Source organism: Typopeltis vanoorti, chromosome 8 (assembly GCF_054136105.1).
Source record: "Typopeltis vanoorti isolate ZY-2024b chromosome 8, IOZ_Tvanoo_1.0, whole genome shotgun sequence".
NCBI classification, from domain to species: domain Eukaryota; kingdom Metazoa; phylum Arthropoda; class Arachnida; order Uropygi; family Thelyphonidae; genus Typopeltis; species Typopeltis vanoorti.
In genome coordinates this window covers 128,705,950-128,731,640 of record NC_143556.1, presented here as the reverse complement: position 1 = coordinate 128,731,640, position 25,691 = coordinate 128,705,950, and the positions used below count along the sequence as shown (strand labels likewise).

Genomic DNA, 25,691 nt, shown 5'->3' with positions numbered 1-25,691 from the left:
AGAGACCCAGAGGAAGACCAAGTGAATCAATCCACCTAGACCAGGTCTAGGTGGATTGATTCACTCAGAAGTTCCCCAGAAGCACAAAATGTTATATATGACAGTATTGGATCAAACAAGTAATTAACTAATTTGGAAAAAAAATTGTTGATAGGAGATTAATAATTACGTAAACTTAATCATGTAGAACATAGTAACCTGAATACCCCCTTGAGGGTACATATAAGGAAATTGATGACTTCTCCACATGGCCTCGCTGGATCGCAGTTAGGCATATTATGTGTGATGCATGTTTATTAATGCTCCTGAAAGATAAGTAATATTTTCATATTTTAGTTGATAATATTAGGTTAACTAATTGTAGTTTTTGTTTTAAACAGGTATGTGCTTGACTGAGTTATTTAGTTTGTAAGTAAACCATGTATTTTTTTTTTTGGTTTAAATATGATGTTGGTATGGCACCAGTGCATGGTAGAACAATGGCAGCAAAAAGCACATTGTCAGGTGATTTGAATTTGCAAAATTTTGTGCAATGCAATGCATGTCAAATATTCACTGCAAAAATTAAAGGATATGTGGAAGGAAAATAAAACTGGAGGAGTGTGTATTAAATGTTTTAAAAGGGAGTACTAATTAAGACAAAAATGGAGCAAATGTTAGAAGAGTGGACAGTATCAATGGTAGGATGGAAAATGTCAGAATTAATGTTGAATGTGTGCAGCAGAAAAACAGGAGAACAAAATGGGCATAAATAAAGAAATAGGGGGTGTGAATGATATCCTTCACAGCACAAAGTGCGAAACTGAAAAGTTGCAGAAGTGGCAAGTTACTACCAGGGCTGAGAAGAGAAAGAAGTAGGTGGGCTGGAGCAATGATAGAAACTGAGTGAACAGATGAGAAAAACAAATTATGGAAAAAATTATGTATGGATACTCAATGAAACATGTTTTCCTGGCACAAAAATTCTTATTAGTCACGCCATCTGGATGCAAAAAGGTAACGCAAAAGAAGTAATTGCCTTGGTTGGCAGAAATAATTTGAAAGATGAAAAATATTCTATGAGGAAGGATATAAAGGAGTTGTTAAATGAAGCAAAACTGATGAGTGAGAAGGTCTCCTTGCCATATTATGATAGAAGTGAACTGAAGAGGACACTGGTAGCAAATGAATCGATACGTAGGTTGTGTAGAAGGAATGATGTAGGATTTGTGGATCTGTCATCTGTGTTTGACGGATTTGTATAATACTTATGAAATGCATCTCAATGGTTTTGGTGTCTAGAAGCTCTGTTCACCAAGCATACTGAAGTGGAAATTCAGGAAAACTTAAGCAGTTAGTGTGGAAACAGGTGAGAATGACCAAAAAGTGCAGAATGTAGTCTCTCAAGCAAATATTTTGAATAGGGTAGTCAATTTAGGAAGTAACAGTGGGTGCCTAAAGGGATGCTGCAGTTTCTATATACTAATACCAGAAATATCAGCAAAAAGAGGGAGGAGTTTTGGGCATTGGTTAGTACAATCTTGCCAAAAGTTAGGCATTAGTGAGACTTGGCTAACAGCAGTGTAGTTCCAGGGGAGGTGGAGAGGAGGAGGTACTGCTGATGAGTGGATGAATAGGAGTTAGGCAAGAGAGTGCCAGTTCATTTGAAGCAATCTAGTGTGAAATCAAGGCCAGTAAGACAAAATATACAGTCGGTTGTTGCTATAGACCAAGGAGTTCCACAGATGATCTAGAAGACATGCATTGACAAATTAGTACAATGAGTGCAGGTCAAGTGTTTATCATGGGGGACTTCAACTATGAGTATATAGACTGGAAGAAAGAAAGATCACATGGTAGTAAGGAAATGGAATTTATACATGTGCTGTGAGACAATTACTTGAGGCACAATGTAATGGAGGGGACTAGAGATGGGAGAGTGTTGGACCTGGTCATAGGATCAGAAGGGCTATCCATAACCAAGGTGACAACATTGCCTCCAGTTGACAACATTGCTTCCATAAATACCCCTTCTTGATAGAATTGTGATTATGACATGCTTAGGAAGAAGCCTAAATCTGTACAACAGCATAAAACACTGCAGGGTAAGGATGTTAATAGTACATGGGATATAGTTAAGGGTCATCTAGAGCAGCGCTTCCCAAACTGTGGGCTGCGGTCCCCCTCGGGGGCCATAAAATAATGAAAACAAATTTAAAATGTTTTAAGACTAAGTAGAATTTTTTTTATCTTAAAAGAAACGTATTTAATTTTTATTATTTCTTTTTTGTTATTTTTTATATTTTAATGGAAAAAAATCACACATTGGTGCGGGTTTGCAAATTTTGGTTCCTGCATATTTCGGCGCTTAATGAATATTAGTAAATATATGCTTATTCATATAAGTTTCATTTCAAAGCAGAAATCTAAGAATTGCAGTTTCAAATATTTCACCTGATATTGGTGTAGCAGTGTTGAAACACATCCATCCATTATTAAATTGTTATTAAACTGGTATGTTTTTAATTCTTTCTTTATTACTAATCGTTTTACGTTTCATGTGCTTGTACTGCAAATGTACAATAACAATATATCCATCTATATAAAAATATGAGATAATGTGCCATGTCAAACGTGTACGTAAGATGCTAAAAATGTAATATGTATTTGCATTTGATTTTTGCAATATTCGCTGTGTATGTTTTGTATTGAATATAAATACAATAAATATAATAATAATATATGGCTATATTACGATTTTTTTCGAGGGGGGGGGGCATGAAATATTTTAATTTTTCCAAAGGGAGGCCTGACATCCAGAAGTTTGGGAAGCAATATTAAATCATATACCTTAAGGTAAGGAGGGTTAATCAGGTAAGAGTTAGATGGATGAGTAATATCATTATGCAAGAGCTGCAAAAGAAGGAAATGCTGTGGAAGGTATATAAAGAGAAAGGAGGTGACCAGCAAGCTCATGAAGGGTACAAGGCTGAGGCAAGAAAGACGACCAGAAATGTAAAGAAGGCAAAACCAGATTACGAGAAGAATCTAGCTGAGCAGGTCCAAAGGAAATCCCACACAGTTCTTTCGTTATGTGGAAAGTAAGAGGAAGAATAACAATGCAAGATTAATTTTAATGAGTGCTAATAGTGATGAAGTGACAGAAGCAGACAAAATAATTGAGTTACTGAGTCACCACTTTGCAAGGATATATCATCCAAGTGAGATTACTGCTGTAACATAAGTGACAGACATTTATGTGAGAACAGAGGTAGATGAAATAATGAATATTGGAGGTTGAAGGATATCATCAAGTGGTAAATGGAGGGGTAGAATTAAGGCAAAAAGAGGTGACTAGCAGCATGCCTCAAGGTTCAGTGCTGGGACCACAACTGTTTATTTGTATATAAACGATATAGGAAATAACTCGAAAGGAAATATTCCGTTGTTTTCTGAGAATGCAAAAGTAGGCAGAGTAATAGTTAACCAAGGAGATGTAAAGAGCTTGCAGGGTGATTTAAGTATGCTGTCAGTGAAAGCAAAAGATAATGAGTATCGGTTTAATGCGGGGAAATGTAAAGTTATACATTATGGGATAAACAGATTACAAGATGTGTAGTATATTGATGGCACTGTACTCCAGGAAATAGATGAAGCTAGAGATTTAGGGATGGTGGCAGACAGGGAGTTAATATTGCTAAAGTAGCTCATAAGATTACTGAGCTATTGAAGAACACATTAACAATAAGTAGAGTTAAGGAAGTTATTCCACTTTACAAATTACATCCACATCTGGATTACTGTGCTCGTGCCTGGTCTCCTTGGGGACAAGGAAGTGGTGGAGAGGATTCAGAAGCAAACAACCAAGATGGTGAGTGGTCTGTGGAATGTTCCCTATGAGGATAGATTGAGGATGTGTGGATTGCAGAAGTTGGTTGATAGGAGAAAAAGAGGGAATATGATAGATAATTTAAATTATAGGACTGATGCAGGGGAAATGTTTCAGCACTTGGCTAAAGGGACCCAAACAAGATGTCATCCCTGGAAGTTGAATAAAGGTGTGGTTAGTAGGGATATGAGGAGTAGATTTCTTGCTTGGATAGTTGTGAATGAATAGAATGGGTTGTGAGATTCAATTGTGAGTGCTTTGTATGCTAATGGATTGAGGGAGAGGTATATGATAGATTGTGTGGATAATTTGGGTCCACCGTGATGAGTCTACAGTCTAAATGTAGGTGGTCATACAATAATAATGTTAAGCTTGTCTTGAAGGATTTTTAAAAAAATTATTGTATGCAAGGTTTTTTTTTTTAGCTGTAGCTTAATTTATTACATGCTCCTTAAGTGCAAAATGAATAAACACCTATTAGATTTGTTTTATCTACTTATAAGGAAATTTTTCCAAGGACTATGGATGATAGATTTCATTTCAAATTTTCCATTTTGTAGAGAAACTTGGGACAAAAAGCATTGCATAATTATATAATGCAATAACTATGTTGGGTGGAATTTAATAAAATTTCAGCCAGCATACAGTAAACAAGACTATATCCACATATTAAATTTGATTAATTTTTTATTGGCAAAACGAATCTAACAGATATTAACAATTCTGCACTAGTTAGATGGAATTTAATGAAAATAATCACTTATCAAATTCCTGATCCGTATCTGCAATAGGTGTTTAGGCTACTATAACAGCACTACATGCTTACAAGGGTTGTTTGAAAAGTTTGGTAAATTTCCAATAGGTGGTGACACAATTTGTTCATTCATACCAGTGTCGACAATTATCATCTTTTTCATGACCCCTGGCAAAATTTGCCTTGTGCAATGCGTAGTTCTCATTTGGTAAACATTTAAAATGACCTTCTTCGCATTTTTCATAAAAATGGAGAAAACTAGTTTCGTGTAGTGATAAAACACTTTTATTTGAAGAAGTGGACGGCTGTGCAGATCAAAGCCGAGTTAGATGGGGTTCATGGCGACTCTGCACCAGCATTAAAGACTATTTATTTTTGGATAAATGAGTTTAAACGTGGTCATAAGTCCATCGAAGATGAAGCACATCCAGACATCCGACTGAGGTCACTACAAAGGAAACGAATGAAAAATCCATGGAAAATTATGGAAGACTGCCAAGTGAAAGTGTGTGAGATTGCTGAGATTGTAGGCATCTCAACTGAATGGGTATATAATATCCTGCACGTAAAATTGCACATGAAAAAGGTGTATGTGCAATGGGTGACATGATTGTTGACCATCGATCAAAAACGCATGCAAAAAGACATTTCAATGCAGTGTTTGGCGATGTTTAATCGCAATTTGCAGGATTTTGCGTCGATTCTTGACTGTAGACGAAACTTGGATCAACCACTACACACCTGAGTCTAACCAGCAGTCAAGAGTGAAAGAGCACCGAAAAAAATGAAGACCGTTTTGTCAGCTGGGAAGGTGATGGCCACTGTTTTCTGGGATTCCCAAGGAATTATCATAATAGACTATTTGAAAAAGGTTAACACAATAACAAGAGTCTATCATGCATCGTTGTTGGACCGTTTAAAAGAAGAACTGAAGAAAAAACGGCCAAGATCGGCATACAAAAAAGTGCTCTTCCATCAAGACAATACACTGTCCCACACATTGGCAAAACTGTGACGGCCGATTGAGGTTCGAATTGGTTCCACATCCACCGAGGCTGCCAATGACTATTTTGCACAATTTGACAAATCCTACTTTTTAGATGGGATGAAAAAAGTGGGAACTCACTAGACCAAATGTGTAGACCTTGATGGAGACTATGTTGAGAAATAAAAGGTGTTTTTTCCAAAAAAATGTGTAACTTATTTTTTTATCTTTTAAACAACCCTCATAAGTTTATATTATTAATAATCTCCTATCAACAATTTTCTTCCAAATCAGTTTATTACTTGTCAGCATTCCAATATTGTCATATCTAGCATTTCGTGCTTCTAAAGACATTTCTGACTGAATCATGCCACCTAGCCTTTGGTGTTCCTCTGGTTCCTTTTCTTGCTATCTTGACATCAACCACCTGCTTTGCTAACCATTCCTCATCCATTTTATTTAAGTGGACATACCACCTAATATTAGCTATACTCACACCTTGCATGCAGTGTCAAGTTCCTTCCCTAATATCATTTTTAATATTATTCTGCCACTGATGCTATCTGTTCACTCCCCTAATTTCTTTAAGAACTCTCATATCTGTGACCTCTAATCTTTGGTCAACTGCTTTATTTCTAAGCCAACTCTGGGATCCATAACTTAAACCTGGCTTGAATACCACTAATTCGGTATTTTGGCCAATTTCTCTCTTATTCCATTTATTCAGCTGGCTCCCCACCATACCAGCTTTGTTTATTCTGTAATCTAATTCCAGATTTAACCTGCCATCTTCACTAAAAATTGTGTGCCTGAATAGCTGAAATATTTTACTTGTTCTATAGGATCTCCATTCAGAATGCAGCTGACGTTTTCTATGTGCCTGCCTATTTTCATAGTGTTAATCTTTTTATTGCTGATTTGCCTGTGCAATTTCTAACAGCTGTTACTCATTAGTCAGAGAATACTGGAGACTTACTAGATATGATTAGGAGTACAATATCATCTTCATAAAGCAAAGAGCTAAGTTTGGCATCTCCAATTCCAATATCCAGCCAAATGCCACTTTCTTGCATAATATGATCCATTCAGATGATGAATAAGAGTAGAGATAATGTGCATTCTTGTCTTACATCAAATGATCTTCATATATTTCCTTCAATTCTAACAGCCAACTTACATCTTGAATATAGGTGACGTATTGCTCTGTATAATGTTCCATTTATCTCATATAACTATAGTGTTTTGAAAAACTTTACCTTGACTCCATGTCATATTCTCATAATTTCTCAATTATTTGTTATAAAGTGAAAATTTGATCCTAAAATATCTATTTGGCTCGAATCCAGATTGTTTTTTTCCAAGTTTATCCTCCATAATCTTTCAAAACTCTTCACAAGTATGCTTGCATAAATCTTACCTGGAACACTTAGTAGAGAAATTTCTCTGTAATTCTGACATTCAGCTTTATTCCCCTTTTTTTATAGATGGGAACTATGAGAGCTCTACTCCAAGCATCTGGAATTTGACCTTCAGACCAGGCCCTCTGAATTATGCGGTGTAACCACTGCAAAACTTTTATACTGCCGTGTTTAAGCTCTACTCCAGCTGGATTTCCACATTTCAAGTTTTTGACAACCTTTTCTACCTGAAGTATTGATAAGCATTCCTCTTAAAAATTTTCTGCTCTTTCAATACTTCATTACATTTTCCCACCTTCCTGATATTTATTATCTATATTCTTACTGAAGTCTTCCCATGACTTTTGTTTAGCTACCTTTGCTTAGCTCTCTTACTTGTTTCTCTTTATTTTTTGGGGGGAAAATCTGCCAATTTATTTGCTAGGAACTTTTGGTATGCTTTCTGCTTTTCCAGGACTGGAAAAGCAGAAACTTTTTTTGACTTTTTTTGTGTTCACCATGGCATTCTTATTTTTCTATCTTTGTAGACAACTTCATCACATGCCTCCCTAGCTGAATAATTAATGCTTTCTTTAGAGATTGCCAATGGTACTCCAAGGTTTTCTCACCGTTTCATTTTTTCTCCGACAATGTTTATATAGCTGAATCTACCTGTCAAAGCTGCTCAAGTTTTAATTCTTTTAAAACTTTCTTATATACCATTCTTCACAGAATGTGATATTCTTTTTTTTTTTTTTTTTATCTTACTTTAAACTAATTGATGGTAACTTCCAATTTTACTTTCTGTACACACTGATATCCTGAACCAGCATGAAGATATCACTAAGCACAATGTCACAGTTAACGAGGTTTTTCTTATGTCTTGTCTGCAAGTGAACTTGTGGCCATCCTTATGTTGGAAGATGGTGTTAATGACTAGTGTATATCCCAAACAGAAATCCTGCAGCTACCATTATTATTAGCTACCACTATTATTACCATTATTATAAAACATCTGTGTATGCCTGGTGGAACTCCTTCTCTACCCTGTTGTTTAGATCACCAACAAAGACCAGTTTTTCCACTTTCCTGATGTCAGCTGTCTGCTCTAATGACTCAAAAAAAATTGCTCCAATTCTTCCTTAGGAAAACCTTCTGTGGAACCAATAGCACAAATAAACTGACATCCAATCAAGAAGTTTATCTTCATGTTTGGTATTGAATGATATCACTATTACTTCTCTTAGATAGTTAATGCATAAAAAATAATAATGTCGTCCAAAGGAAGCAAGTCCGATTCTTCTACAGCTAGCAAGAAAAGAAAAACATTGACTTTGGAAACAAAACTCAACATTATTAAGGATTTTGAAGGCGGAATGAAAATTTGTGAGCTAGCAAAGAAGTTTGATCTACAGGAATCCACAGTAAGAGCAATCATAAAAGAAAGGTTTATAGATTTTGGAGGACATAGATTCTAATGAGGAACGAATTGTAGCAACAAGGTAAGGAATAAAAAAATCATTAGCTTGCTATGAAGAAATTTTGCATGACAAGAAAAAGACATTATGCCGTCAGACGAATCTATTAGATTTTATGAAACCATTGACATCGAAATAACTTTTTTTTTTTATGTACGAAAAACTACAATTATGATTATATATTTCTTAAAAAATATAGGTGTTTTTGTAAACCTTTGGTCCCAATTAACTAATATTTTGTATGTTTGTATGCAAAATTATACCAGAGTTACGCAAATTCGACTTATGCGCTTTTTGTTGATCCCATATATATATATATATATGAAAAATAAATTAGTAGATAAAAATGCAAGTGCAACTATGAAATTTGATCTAGTTTTTCGCATGTGTGTGTATACGGTAATCTATATATAGAAATTGTTCATACTAATACAGGTAAACCTCGTATAACGAGGATGTTAGGTTCCATAGAAATGTCGCATTATATAAATCGTGTTATGCGAATGCGAGACTTAGATCACATAGAAAAAAAAGGGTTATGTTCTGAAATCGTTTCTTTTTAAATATATATACCGGCGTTCATATTTACTCAGTAGATAATGTTATAAAAAATAAATTAGTTTGAATGACTATAATACCGAGAATAGAATAGAATACTGAAGAGGAAGATGTTTTACTTTAGGTCTACTTAGTAAGGAGCGAAGTTTTTGGAAACATAGTGAAACCAGTTCTGATGTTGAATTTCTTAAGAATTTATGCCAGTTCAGTATCCAGGATTTTACAAGGTCGTATAAATGTGACAAACCATATTACGGTCAGACGGCTAAATCCATCCTTTTACGTATTGAGGAACACAGAAGAGACATATCCTACAATAGGACCAGAGCCAGCAAGCTCTCAAGCCACGTTCCCTTCTCTATTAACTCGGATGAAGGCCACCAACTTCTAATATACATGTGTTATGATGAGCTCGAAAGAAACATAATCGAATCTAAAGAAATATCCCTTGATTCATCCCATATAAACAACAGCCTTAGCTACAATCTTTCCGATGCAGACATTGCCACTGTCAGTATTGGAGCTCTTGTGATAACTCGCACACGTAGTCAACTTCAATTGGAACTACTCCAGCACGCATTCCTGTTTAAACTGTACTACAGTCTTTTATATCAGATCTGTTGATGTAATTTTGTAATGTCTGTTATTTTTTAGATAATTCTTTGTCTTTGATACCCGAAGAAGTTGATTTTTTCAACGAAACTAGTAGTATCTCAGCATTAAACTTTATTCTTTTTTATTCTCGGTATTATAGTCATTCAAACTAATTTATTTTTCATAACATTATCTACTGAGTAAATATGAACAACGATATATATATATATATTAAAAAAAAAATAAACGATTTCAGAACATAATCCTCTTTTTTCTATGTGATCAAAGTCTTGCATAACGCGATTTATATAATGCAGCATTTCTATGGAACCTAACATCCGCTTTATACGAGGGTTACCTGTATTAGTATGAACAACTTCTATATATAGATTACCACCCACCCACCCACACACACACAAAACTAGATCAAATTTCATAGTTGCACTTGCATTTTTATCCACTAAACTTCATTTTAAATCCCTACTTTATGTAATAAAATGTTAGAAGACTAGTTTTTTGATACTAAATGGAACCTATAAGAAAATGTCAGTCACATATTACATATTGAGCAATATTCCCTCTCATGTTTACTGGCCCATGTGTGCATAAAAAACATCTTGTGCAATTTTCCAGTCTCAGATGCACTGTGTGTGTAGTAGCTCAGCTCACAAAGTCATAATTTGATAGCAAAGTTCGCATTGCCATTTCAACACATTTGTTCAGCGACTCAAACTTAAATGAATTTACAGTCCCTCTCTCTTTAAACTTCAATAGTGACATTCGGATAATGCACAAACTGCTAAGGAAATATTTCTCATAATTAATGTTGCCACTGTTTTTTGTCTAGCTGTAACTTGTAAAATTGTGAGCATCACTAAATTAATTAATGCTTAATAAAATGCATTAATTAATAATTAAAAAATTAATCTATGTAGCTACAAAAATCCATCATAGTCTGCACAAGTTCAAGTGACTGAATAAATATACCTCTGCAACTTGCTGATATCAGCATCAGTTTACCCACAAGAAGCAGGCTAAAAATTACTATTTAGAGTGCATCAAATTGGAATGGGTTAGGGGAATGTTTCTCAATGTTGGGCATACGCCCCACAGGGGGGCAATTAGAAAATGTACATGTACATATTTATATTATACTTTTTCAGAACTTGGCTGACTATTATAATGGGGGGGGGGGGCATCAAAATCTTTGAGACGTTGAGGCGGGGCAAGATCCAAAAAATGTTGAGAAACACTTGGTTAGGGTAATATAAGAATGGAGACACTGGAGAAATTACTAAATAAAATGGGTGACAAGAAAAAATATGATTTATCACATAATTTGTTTTATAGTGTGCTCAAAAATTAATGACTAAATTTGCATTTCTGGAAGCAAAAATTTTATGCATGCAGAGCATAGAGGGAACATTGATACTGAATTAAATAATTGTATTATATAGGCAGAAAAAAAATCAGAGTTCAAAAAAGAATGTTTGGCACAACAATTTTGTGTAAATAAACAATCAGAAGTAAACTGCTACATAGATAATTTTGCATTAGCCCACCCAGATATATATTTTAGATTTTTGTAGATAGAATATGAAATGATTAGTTATGGGTGATTAAAATTATCCAAAACACTGACTGGATAACAGAGAAAACATATGAGAAGAATGAAGGAGAATTTCTTAAGCTGTCGTGAGACAACTTTCCCAAAACAGCATGCGAAAGAAGAAATTCGAGGTCATAAAGCATTAAATTGATTACAGCATCAACAGGAATCTATTAAAGAATAACTTTTATTGCTGCTTGGTAACAGTAATGATGCTGTATATGGCTGTTCCAATTAGAAAAGGCTACATGCTAAACTACAAAGCAAGGAATGTTCAATCCCAGAATTTAAATTACATGGAAAACTGTGTTCCTAGTTTAACATACAGATAAAGTGGGAGAGAAATGGATGTGCAACCTTATTAAGCAAGAGAGTCATAAGAAGAGGATGATGTGGAAGTTACATTTTATGTAACTTCCACATCATCCACAGGCTAACGGCAACACAAAAGAAAAGAATTTTATTGTTATGCTGCAGGTAAAAGAAAGAATGAATAGGTAAGAATAATTTTCATGAATACATATGGTACCCTTGTGTCAGAAACAGATGCGATTGTTCAAATAATATGTGCTCACTTTGCTAAGATCTATGAACCTGATGTATAGCACATAGTACTTCCAGTACATTGAATGAAGAGTAGGAGAAGGAAGTTCAAGAGTTGTTGCAATACCTAGATATGAATTCAGCGATATGAACAGATAGAATATCACCATGTATACTAAAGAAATGTTCAGCTAAACTGGCTCGACTCTTTACATGCTTTTATGAGTCATATTTTTAAAGAGATAGATAATTTCATATCTACCACAATTTGCCTAACCTGGAAAAAAATGCAAACTGAAAAGGAGTGTAACCTTTCTAAAAAGACAATTTAGGTGTCCAAAAGACCTTGGCCATTGATACCACAATGGCCAAGTTGAAATAAGTGGGAGAAGAGGGTTACACTTTTTTTTTTTTTTTTTTTTTTTTTTGAAGTGCACTAATTAGGTTTCTGAGCAGGGCAGTCAATGACTTTTCAAAAATAATTTAGATGTACAAGCAAAATTTCTAGCTAAAATGACACTTTTGATCTTTTATTGATTCCCTACATAGTTTCCATCGTTGTATTAAAAGCGCTCCAATTAAATTTTTTAATATATTCAATTCAAGGCACCAAATCTGATGTGGTGTAATATTTTCTATTTCATTTAATGCAAATTATACTATTGTCTTTTTAGTACTGCAGCATATTTATTTGAAAATAAATCATGGTTCATTTCCAAATCCACCTTTTGTGAGTAAATCATTAACAATTGACTCAAGGAATCATCGAGGGAGGCCATACTCACACCTGCTGTCATACTTTCTCAAACTCATTCAAATTAGCACACTCACTACTTAACAAACTATTCTTGCTGCTCTATGAGAAATTTAGCTCCCATCCCTTTTCTTTTAACCATACACAAACTCCCATGGATGCCCACCATGTTCTCTCACCACCTTCCATCTAACAAAACATTTCAACAACTTATAATACCCTTCCAGAAGTTCATAGGCCTCCTCTTTCAGCAGTATCTGTAGTCCAAATTCAATCTGTCATCACAATCTACATTCCATAATCATGATATCACTTTTGGAACTATTCTTAGCATTCTTTTCACAGCTTCTTTACCCCCTCAGAACCCTGGAAACCAAAGCTCACAGTAGTCGAGGTGTGGTCATATCAAGGTCTTTTAAAGGGGGGGGGGGAAGCACAACTTCCTTATCTTTGCATATCAAATGTTCATTTCATTGGTGCAACAACTATCTACAGTTATATTTACAATTTTTGCTATGTGACTGAATTTCAACTTCCTATTCACTATAACTCCAAGATTCCTATGCTCATTAGTTTCTCCAAGCTAAATCCCACCAATATTATATTGGTGGAATTTAGCCATTAAGCCATTGGAAATTACATCATGCTGATGCACATTACTTTACACTTACTTATGGTGGAATTGTGGGCAAGTGATAATGGCTGTCAATTCAGATACTGTAGATAAGAAGCATCCTGATTGCCCTGACTATCTTTGCATCATAAGCAAGCAATTGTGAATCTCCTACAAGGTCCTTCCCAATAGCATTCACATGGGGATTGAATAACATTGGTCAAAAGGACTGATCCGTGTGATATACAACTGGCACCTTAAATATGGCAGATCCGTTCTTCCACTCCATGAACACTTTCTGATACCCATCCACCAGCCACCCATTCATTCAAGTCAACACTTTATATTCAAATGCTATATTCTCCAATTTATTCAACAAATTTTCCTATGGTTTCTATCAAATGCCTTAGCAAAGCCCAACAACACCATAGTGTATCCATTCCATTTATCCAACTCATCTCTATTATTCTCATCTCTTTAGAGTCCTAAAGTCAGGGTTTGCTGGAAAACTTGAACTAATGGACTGAATGTGTGCCATTCAAATTCTTTGAATTTTTATGCCATTATTATTAAGATTAGGATGGTTAATCAAAATTTCAAAAAAGTCTGAAAATTTTGATTAACCATCCTAATCTTAACAACAATGGTGGCATAAAAATCCCAACAATTTGGATGACACACATTCAGTCCACTTAGTTCAAGTTTTCCAGCAAACCCTGACTTTAGAACTAAGCAATTATTTCAGCTTTTATTGACCACCATCCATACTGTTTTAATTTATATGTATATATAAATATGTATGTATATGAATAAGTTTGTGTGAACATGTTGCTCTCTAGCTTAATATTTTGTAACCAAATAGATAATAACAATAGGACTCTAGCATTGGATGTAGTAATTTTTTTTCCCAACAGAGGTCAGGCCAGTAGTTTTAACGTTTAACCAAATCAATGTAATTTTAGCATACCAAGCGGATTACAATGCAGCTTGTTTCTATGTATATATGTGTATACTCCAAATGATTACCTTAATGGGAAGGTGAAAACATCAAGTTTGGTTTATATTAAACTGAAGTTTAACTCCAACACAGTAGTTGTTTCCATAATTTTTATAATGAATTCTAATCACTGTGTAACCATGAAGGAAAGGATTCACTATTTGGTTGTTGAATCAGGGATACACTGAGATACTGAATCATTTGCATATCTTTTCAAAGCTTCCCATGCAATGCTGATATCATTCCTATTCAGAAAGTAATACCATGGGGATGAACATAGTATTCTCCATTTTCATAATTTCCAGCTTTTTAGTTAACACAGCCCTTCCTAATTGGATTCAAAATGCCAAGAAATAATATTATTGTTTAATTCTTTATCCAAGTGTAAGCAAACAAAATTTGCATGTGAAGTATTCTTCACAACTGAGCTACTTGTATATAGTGGATAATGACCTTCACATCACTTGCCTTAGTATCCCATAATGCAAAGCACACATCCTTTAAGGTGCATAAAATTGGAATACTGAAGAAAAAAAAAATCCTAATTGGAATATCCATATGTCACATACTCTGCTACTTCCTAGGTGAGTACAGCATATCTGCATTGCCAAATGGTTTGCAGAACAGTCACACCATTTGACCTCCTTTCACATGCTGCTTGTAAAAGTTGTCTCAAGCAGCTAAATAAATTCTCCTTCATTCTTATCACAAGTTTTCTGTTCTACCGAACCAACAATCGAGTAATCGAAGTCACCCATAATGATTAATCGTTTAGTATCCATCAGAGTGATATGGCAATTATTTCATTTAGCAATGCATCCCCAACAAATGAACTGTCACAGCTGCAGAATATCCCACCATATATTTCATCCTGTTAATCTCTGACTTCACATTAGGTAGTATCAAGAAATGTACACCACTGTACCAGTAACAAACATCCAACCAACCTAGTTTAATAAATTATAGTGTGCAGAGATAACTATTATACATTAAGAAACAAGCTGTGATTTAGCAGTTAAATAAAAGTGTGATAGAGATATTTTAACTGCATTATGTAGATTTATGACCCTTGAAAAGGAAACACAAGCTACTAAACAATATTACAGAGGAAACACCCCCCTTTTTAAAATCACTTGTACATACATGGATCCAAGCACCCACAGCAAATCAGCTGTATATCCCAGGCTTAAGAGAAAAGGTATCACTCAATATTCTTTTTGAAAAGTCAGCAACTGTTCTTGAGGAATACTTCATGAATAAAAAAAAACTATTCCAAATAGTAGGCACAGTGAGTTAGCAGGTGACATGTAAATGGATGTCAGACAGATGCTGCTTGTTATTATAGGGGCTTTGTAGAAATGGTGATATGCAATTAGCATTTCTATAACCATTTCTTTCATACAATACAGTGGTTCTAGTTGTTATGCATGAATAATATCATGCACTGCCATCTGTGCCAGTTAAAAGAGAGGGAGAAAGAGATGGTTCACACATTTGTCATTCATGGTGACAAAGTATTTTATTAGTACATTTGTGGAGCAAGATATTTCGTGGGATGTGAAGGTGAAAGCAGTTGTCAATGCACACTGATCTGCAAAATATTGAACAAATGGTGGTGGCTAGTGTTAATGTGCAATTTATAAGAACTGCACCTTCCTGTTTTTATTGCTATATCATGTTAAAGCTTGGTTGTTTATAATATTTATATGTGATGAGACCATTGGTGTCGATATGCTAATTATAACAACATGTGCACTGGAGGCCGCTACCCCCCCTTCCCTTTAGTGTGACCATTTTTTTGACTCATCTTGTAATAAATTATATTAAATGTACTTTCACTTCGACTGCCATTTTAAATTCAGTGAATTTCATTTACAGTTTCTATCATAAAACTCCATGATAATTATTTCAAGCAGGAGAGAGAAAGAGAGATGCACCTAGTTAGGAATATTTACCAAAAGCCAGTACAAATATCAAGTTTAAGAACAAAAGAGGAGATGACAGTTATTTCTATGTAATATTCCCCTACAACAAATATGCAAACCTATAGTATAACATTAATCCCATGGGTGGCTAATGCTCCCCCCCCCCTCTATTTTTATCAAATATATATCTTATGTATCTTACTTTTTACATAATCTGAAAACCATGCTCTAGAGATCAAACACAGAACTTTTTCAAGCCACTTAGGGCTTCCGCTAAGGAGGGCAGTGGTCAATGGAATTCATCTCCCACCTGAAGACAATCATAAATAGTCTCTGTTGAAGAGCGAACATGCTAACTGATCAGCAACAAAATTAGCATTAAATGCTAATAAGTATTAAACTATTATGATTTAACCAGATACTAGTATCTAGTTCTTTGTGGACAATATTAAAATGAGTATTATTAAATCAAATAAAAGGATGTTCTGTGAATTACTATGAACATGATAAATACATCATAGGATACCATATGAAATAAGCTTAAACACTGTTTGCCGTGACTTTGGGGCAATCTTCTCAGCTGTTAACTAGTTATATATGACATTTGTTCTGCTTTTTTCTCAATAATACAATAGAAACTGTTATAATATATTTCTACTTTATATGGAAAAATATAGACATGTTAATGGAGGATGGTAATATCTTCAAAATTACAAATTAATGATTACAAAATCTTCAAAGAATTTGTAATCATTACAAGCTTGGTTATCAAATATCTCATACTTATGAAAAAAATAAATTTGAAAGTTATATGAAGATAGGATACTTTTAACACTCACATACACAGTTGTTTGCTAAACTTTATTCTTTCAAGTGCTCTTGAACTGTGACCATAGTATGTTCAAAAATTTATAGAAAATTCTAATTATAATGCTGCAGTAAAGCAACAATAAAAAGGAATTCTGTAATATACTATAATCCTGTAATACTCCAGAAGCACAATTTATATTCAAAAACATTTACTCAACGGATTATATTCAAAATGACAAAATCGAGTTAAAAGTTTTTAAGTCACTTTTTTTTTTTTTTTTTTTAAACACTGGTATAGAAGAAGTTAGTCTATTACACACTGCCAAAGTAATAAAAAGAAAAGCAAACCAAATTATGATAAGCAACATTAATAAACTAATGAAATTATGTCCATGCACAATAAGAAGGAAAATGAAAAGCTACACAGAAGTTCAAATCCAGAAATACAATGACTTTAAATCGATTGTTGTCTCCCTTACCATATTGGTCATTTCTATTGCAAATACATTATCCTACCATCGACAAATTAAACACTACTCAGAGATAAAACAACTCCTGAAAACTGCTATGTCCAACTAAATTTCTCTATTAAATGGTTATAGAGATAACAGCAGAGGAGATAACTAAAAATACTTCAAAGAGTACCATAATTTAATGAATCACTACAACCAGTGTTTTCTCAATCTATTGAAGCAACAGATCACAAATGAATACAGTTTTCTCTTACTAGACTGATGCCAAGTATGGCATCAACTTTAAGACTTCAGATCTAATCAAGGAATATTCTCAAATTCCTTTGAGACAGTATGTTACAAAGAATATGAAAACACAAAAAAAGTATAGAATAGGTAGCAGCAGTATCAAAATAAATAGCCACTATTTGAAATCAATCATCAATTTCAGCTTACAATTAAAAACCTAACATGTATTTACCAACAAAGAAAATACAACATATGCCTGAACTAAGATTTGTTTGAAGCAACAGGCTTCAAATAAAACTTATCTGGATGAACACTATAAAACTAGAAGAAATTTCTCTATCCAACTACACCACACAGCAATTAAGCACATTCAAAACTTAAAAATACAAAAAGAATCAAATCCTGTAATAAACAATTATAAGAAACAGGCAAAAGGCTACACTCAGAGAGAGAGAGAGAGAGAGGGAATAAGGATAAACTGCAATGAGGCATTGATGAAAACAATGAGCAGAATAAGGACAAAAAAATTGACTGATTTATCAATCCAAGAAATCTGTCTACTCAAAGAGAGAGAGAGAGAGAGGGGGGGAAATGCTCCAACATTACAGATGTTGAAAGTTTTTTTGATTGGTTAAACTATAAATTAAGGATGGCATCTTTAATTTATAATTACAAACAGAGAAATAGAATGAATGACTAATTCATAAAGGATCAAATATCCTTTATTGTAAAATAAAATTTTAAAAAATCCAACTAGCCATTTAAATACAAATGATGTTACAAGTTAATACCATAAGTTAGGTAAAGAAGGTATATTGAACAAAATCAGCACATATTCATACAAAACTGAAGATGCAAAGTAAAAAAGGTGATCCTTCAATTATTCATAAAATTATATGTGTATACATATATACTGTATATATATATATATAGAAAATGACAAAAAAAAAGAAAAGAAAAGAAAAAACTGCAAAAAATTGAGTACTAAATTTTAATGCATTATTGTTCAATGAAAGCAATCAAATTGAATGTAATATAATGTGATTTAATAAAGTAGAAAGACTATTTTCATGAGCTTACAGAGTGAAGAATTAAACTTTAAGAAATTTATTACTGATTCAATAAATAAAGCAGATGAAAAAAAAATAAAAATAGACGAAGTCTTAAAATGAAATGCCAATAAAAACAAACAAAAATGTGGAGTACTGAAGGAATTATTTTTTGACAAATACAAACTTCTTAGGCATGTTTATGAACAACACTATTAAATTAATGAATAAAAATAGAAACTGAATTAATAGGCATTATGAGAAATTACTGAAAATGAAATAAAAAATAAATCCATAATGCATGCACACATTCATATACAGTATATTACTTTTACAAATTACAAAACGATCTCACTATCTAAAGGCAAATGTAACTTAAGTGTTCATAAACAATGGAAATGATACAGGCTTCTTTCTACATAATGGTACAAGAAATGTATATAACCAAGAAAGGGTAATCAAACCAACACCTATTAAAGGAGTAAACAGTAATAAAATTACTCCTTTTACAATTTAATAAGTATAATAATGGAAGCTGATCAAGTCATATTTAAAGAATTGGAGGACAAGCCTCAAAGAACAACCACAACATAATGAAATAACAGAACATAATAAGAAAGTATCAAAAGAAAACAAAGGTGATGGCCTTCTGTGGGAAAGAGCTAACAAGAGCAAAAATAGTGATTAATTGCAAAATTATAGAGCAAGTACAAAAGTTTAAATACCTGGGTTCTCTTCTATCTTTTGAATCTGAGTTGGACATAGAAGACAAGCTGCAAAAATATAATAAACTAAATGGAATTATGCGTAGGAATTTTGGAAAACACATAAGAAAAGAAACTCAGTTCAGATTCATAATATTACGAAAAAAAAAAAAAAAAACATATATAGTAGTGAATTGTGAATATTAATTTTTAACACACACACACAAACACACATGTGTATCTATATAAATGAACATATAATAAGAATTAGATGTTGCAGAGATGTCTAGTTTTAAGCTTATTAGGTGGCTAAAAGAGTTTATTATAAAAGAAATTAAAAAGAGAGAAGATGTCACCAACTGAAAGAGTATATTAAGCAAATTACTACCCTGCAAATGATGTGAATGAAGAAATCTACAAGATGGAAAACCATCATAAATGAGTGGGATAAGAGTAATATTATATACTTTAATCATAAAGAATACTGGGGAGGAAAAAAAAATACAGCAGTGTTGTATTAAAATATTAAGGTACTACTTGAGCAGTTCTAAACGTGGTGGACTAATACAAGTGAACAAAAATACAATGAAATGGTGCTTTTTATAACACAAACAACTAGCAAACTATATAACTGGCATGTGTTTAATGATATGCTATTTACAAACTAATGTATGTTTGTGTTTTCAGTTTTTTTTTTTTTTGGTGAAACCCTGAAGAGGCAGCTATTAAAAAACAAAAAAAATATTTTGAAGGCAAACTGAATCTCATTCTTTATGCTGACAAGTCAAGCTTGTTTTAATTTTAAATTTTTATTTGAATTCTTAGCTGATAAATGTTTAAGTAAAATACAGTGGTATCTCGCTAATCCGAACTAATAAAAACCATGCTCATTCGGATTAGCGAATTTCCCCCCAAGAGACAACAATAACTAGCGTTTAAGACAAAAAAGTTTCACAAAATAACACAATTTTTTTTTTATTTCTTTGTAAAAAAGTCACTGATTTTCTTTTGCTTCTTGGAAGCTAAACTTTTTTCAAATGCTTTTTGTTGCTGATGCAGCTCTCGAAGCTGCATCAGCAACAAAATTTTGTGGAATGGCATATTATTCTGCTTAGCCCATTCTATATTAAAACTGTCAGCTGCCTCTTCATGTTTTACTTTTTTTCCTTCAAGTTCTTCATCGTCATCATCGTCTTCTAATTCATTCTGTAGCATCATATTTATAATTTCAGTGAATTCGGAATCTGATTTGATTCCGAATTCACTTTCGGTTCTACCTGTAATCCATTCCATAATATCTGTTTGTGAAATTTCAACATTGATTTATATTTTAAACCAAATTATGCATGTTTTGAATGTCCACTTTTTGTATATATTTGTGATTCATGCTGACAATACAGTACATACTGTACAGTATAAAAAAGCAAACGTGAACACACAATAAATCAAAATAGGCCTCCAGTATAACCATACAATTGACAGTATGAAAAAATACTGTACTGTAATAATAATAAAATAAATAACAATAGTTAACATAATAATTATTAAATAAAAATAATAGTACACAAAATAATAATACTTAATAAAACTTCTTTTTCTTTCAAACTGCAGTTCGGATTACTGGAGGGTTTGGATTAAAGAGTCTTGGATTAGCGAGATACCACTGTATTACATTTTATAATTAAGTAAAACAAATAGCAAATATAACACTATTCCTCTTCCTGTCAACTTACAGGAATTTCTTCAGTGATGTTTTGGGTTTTAAAATTTGAAATATGATCCTGAAGTGCACTTTCATAAAAGTACCTTTAATATTACTGCTAAATTAAAACAGAGCTATAAACATAACATAGAAAAAATAAATTCAGATAAGAGAGTAGGAAACTAATTAAAATACAGGCAAATTAAGTGACACAGGAAGACTTAATAATCTTAAGCTTGGTAATTGAATTTTGTAAAAATTGTACATTTTCTGAAAGAGAAATGGAAATTATGGCACAGCAACCTTAATTCAACATATATTTAAGGATAGCTTTGCATACAGAATATTTGTGTAGTATTTTCAGCCAATTTACATGCTTAAATATATTTAATACAAAAGAGCACCAGCCTTTGCTTTCCACTCCCTGCAATAGAGTAGAGTTTTCCTCTAGCTGATGAAATGTATATTATGATGAGTGGCTTCTTTCACCAATGCAAGAATGCTGAATGACCTCACTGACTTAATAAAACCATCTGTAGCTCTGCTGACAATACATTCCATGTATCCTACTTGTGACATAGAATGCAATAGACAGTTCAAGGTTAATTAATAATTTCTACAACCAGTACTTCAAACATACTTTCATTCTCACAAAGAGTATGAATTACTATTCCCTTACCTTCTCTGATAATACACAAATTACCAGACCACATCAGATCACACTCTTTGGACTGACATATACCCTGAGCTACATCACACCAACAGATTCTCCAGCCTCTTAAAAGCTTCACGTCTTTTATCTACAGAAGTAACTTTTCACTCATTTTTTTAATTTTTTTATATCAATCCCAAACAAGAGGTTGACAAACCTATATGCACATCAATGCCATGGGTAGGATGCACATGAGGTGTGAGAAAGATGTTTACTGAGGATCCGGGCAGTTAGCTGAGTGGCTATGCGCTTCACAACCATATGCCTGTGAAAGGGTGTCCTGTGTTTGATTTCTGTCGCTGATGTGAGGAGCTTAGGATCCTTCTCAGACATAGTCAAGTTAGCTAGTCTTGGGCATGGACTGCAGGGTTTTTGCCGACAGTTTATCTGGGATTTTTCATCCGGCAAGCTGGCCTTGAGAACTCAACGCTTCCAAAGACATAGGATACACCAGGAGGCATAGGACTACCCACCTTATCCTTGTGTACGGTTGCAGTTAAATGAATAGAAAACCCTTGACATTGCAAGATAAAAGAGGGAAAAAGGAAGAAGTTTATTGAAGAGTTGTAGATTTATCGCTCCTACACACGAGGCAAGATCTGGCAAGTAAATATCCAGTAGCATGGGGTCAAGAGCAAAGTAATTACTTGATAATCTTTTTAAAGGGCAAGATCCTTGGAGAATTTTTCATGGAAAGGCTGTTGCACAGAACAAAAGTGGTTCTGTGGAATGACTGGGGTGTGTGTGGGGGGGGTTAGCAGGTTTGATTAGCATGCAGTTCAACTGTAAAAGGATGCTGCTCATTCTCCTGTAGGTTTAGCAGAAATGTAGGACATAATGGATGCTAGTTCTTTTGACCAGTGACCATGAAAATATCTGCAGAAGGGATAATGTGGAACCTGACCTGTAAGAAAATTGCTTGAACAGAATCACTGGGAAACAGTGAGAGGTCATTAATAACCAATAAACTGAACTGGTCTTCTTTGAATTTTATCAAGAATTTTTAGAGAGATCTTAGGTGCACCACCCCAAATGTGATAGCAGCATTCCAAGAATGGATCGATTTGTACAGAATATGCAACTGGACAGGGAAGTAATGTCTTGACTGAAAAAAATGCTAAGCTCTAGAAGCTCAAGATGATATAGAAATGATGCCAGGGAAAACTAGGAGTCATTCTGAGAATGAGAGCTGATCTTGACCGTCGAGCATTATAAGTAAATGAAGTAGCATAATTTTTTTTTTTTTTGAAAGAAAATAGGCAAAACTGTTTTGGAAGTGTTGAATATGACAAGGTTTTGTCCTATTGCAGGATGGTGTGAAGATCAGTGGTTTTAGGGCAGTTGCTGCAGAGCAGGGTTTCCCATTCTGTGTTCCGCAAGAAATTCTCCTGGAATTTGTCATTTTAGTTTTCTAAGTATTTTTCATGAATAAATATTTTATAGTGGAAATATTCTGAGGAGAATATTTGTGAATATGTCGAAAAGCTCAGACCCAGAACGCCTAATAACATCTGTGTAGCAAATGTTAGTGACCAAGTCGTTTAATTTTAAATGTGGAAGTATTCATGAATTATCGTTAATTTTCCCACATCAAAACCTTTCAATATTTGGGAAAGGGAATACCGCTGTTTATGACCGATCATAAGAATTACCTGCAAGCCATTACAACAATGGGCGGCATATCCTCTGTTCTCAAAACAGAAGGAAATAACATCTGTGTTGCAAATGTTAGTGACAATCAGCAAGGAAGTATAAAGAAAATTTTTCCACTGAAATTGAAGATCAAGGTAGTCTGTATCCGGTTCTCAGATCTAGTAAATCTGAATACTTTCTTCACAAGTTCATATTGTAGCATGAAAGTGCTTGTTTCGAAACTGTGGTGCCGTGATTTTTTAAAAGTAATAGGCCTACAGATTTAAATTTTAATAGGAATAAGAGACTAGGAACTTTGTATAATTTTGGTGTTAAGAAATCTCTTATTGAAGGTGTTTGTGACGCAACATATAGTGATTCATCCAACTCCTGCCTACAACGCGATCTCCAGGATCTCTTCTGGACGCAATAGCAAAGTTGTGGCCACGTAAGAGAGTGTAGAGTGCTTCAGGTTTCAAACTAATTGATGAAAGGTTGACAACCATGTTGGTAGGAAGTTGTGGTTTGGAGTTCGAGTTCTTTTTTAAATTCTCAAATTTTTTGATGCGTCGTTCCAGTACTTTTTTGAATTCTTTGTCCACAGCAGTGCACGTGATGTCGTATAAAACAAACCAAATCTTGTGGTTTAAGGTGCTGGAAAGCTAAGTTAGCGTCAAACAGGGAAAAGCGAGTAGCGGTGATTTGTTCCCTGAGCAAAGCTTGGCTGGCGCGGTTATAAATACATAGAGCCTTTTGAGAAACGAAACGGTGCTTGAATTTGATGCAGTTTGGGATTACCTGGTTATCCCGGCAGCATTTTAGGAAAGCGAGACGATTCAGTTGTCTTGATAGCTTGAACTTCATTTTACTGTAATGGCAGACCTTACGTGCGATGGAATCTCCGTGGATTATCATAATTCTCGTGGAAAGGCTTAGACGTTGGTTATAAATTCTTACTAAATAGCTTAAGGAAATTACAACGTATAATAGAATATACTTTAAAATAAATTTTTATATAAATAAATTGACATCCATTATCTCTGCTCCACTAAAGACCCCCACCTGGAGTATACCAAGTCCCTTGCAGCTGTAAGCTGTCCTACTTTGGCCAAACAGGCAGGACAGTTAATATCAGAATTTCAGAACACCAGGACCACATCCGGTTTCACCAATACAGCCACTCTGGTCTTGCAGACCATGCGCTGGATATCCGCCATAGAATATGGTGGAAGAAAGCCACGATAATACACCGTAGTAAATTCAAATACGAAAGGCTATTCATGGAATCAGCCTCAGCCCTAAGAAACAATCCAAACCTAAACAAATTTGGTTGCATGAGACTGCCCCAAATTTGGGAAACCTACATCAGAAGACCTTTAGCCCAATCGGCCAAGAATACCAACATTACCCGCTAGAGGGCACCATCAGAACTTTTAGGAGAAAGAATAGCTTCCTGCTTTGTTCCTCATTTACTGTGTGTTGTGCTTGCATGCACATGTCTTGTATTTAAGTTCCTGTGATAACGGCACCGTGACAATGCTGAAATATTGGAAGTGTATTAAAATTTATTTTAATGTATATTCTATTATATGTTGTAATTTCCTTAAGCTATTTAGTAACAATGTATAACCAACGTCTAAGCCTTTCCACAAGTGCTCCCCCATTCAAGACAGTACTTCTCACACAAACAGCTGCTAAGACTATGCAAATTCCAGATCTGCTCAACCACGTTCTCAAATATGGGGCTGTGCATCTTAAACATCGCTATAATTCCAAATGCTACCCATAAGAGTGTAACAATTAAATAATGATATCCCCTCCTCTTCATAGGCTCGATCCAAAGATGTTTGTTTCCTGCCAGTCTCTTCCATGTGTTTTCAACTGTCATTCATCAGAACCAGCATCAATAATTCCACCACTCTGTCGAATATGTCTAAATACATTCCTCTAAGCCTGTAAAAAAAAAAAAAGCAGCTACTTCACAACATTAGCTGTATTCCAGCTAAAACCTAGAGCAGATTTCTTGTCCTGCTCAAGAATAACAGCCCATACCCTTCAAGATTAATATCAAATAAGTTACTTTTTTTTTTTTTAAAACCACTTTCTCACAGATTATATATACAGGACAAGTCAAAATTATGTGGATAATTTTGTTTCTTAATACTTTTTACTTAGTATGTTCCTAATAATCTTGCTTTAGATTATTATACAGGTTCGGAGTCTTGGACAAAAGGTAAAGAAATTATTAGTTTCAGTAAGGAAATACTGTGAGTAGACATATTACTATTATAATAAAGGAATTAACT

The 25,691-nt window shown here is 34.1% G+C and overlaps 1 protein-coding gene across 2 annotated transcripts in view; it reads right to left on the bottom strand.

Moving 5' to 3' along the window:
• The window catches only part of Caf1-55 (chromatin assembly factor 1 p55 subunit), a 215,614-nt gene that overhangs the window by 113,945 nt on the left and 75,978 nt on the right, over positions 1–25,691 (bottom strand). Inside the window, exon 4 of one of the 2 annotated variants that reach the window (XM_090396934.1) lies at positions 19,361–19,408. The exons of the other annotated variant lie outside the window; for it this stretch is intronic. Coding sequence (XP_090253060.1) covers positions 19,361–19,408 — 48 coding nt within the window. The remainder of the gene's footprint in view (positions 1–19,360; positions 19,409–25,691) is intronic. 2 annotated transcript variants of the gene reach the window in all.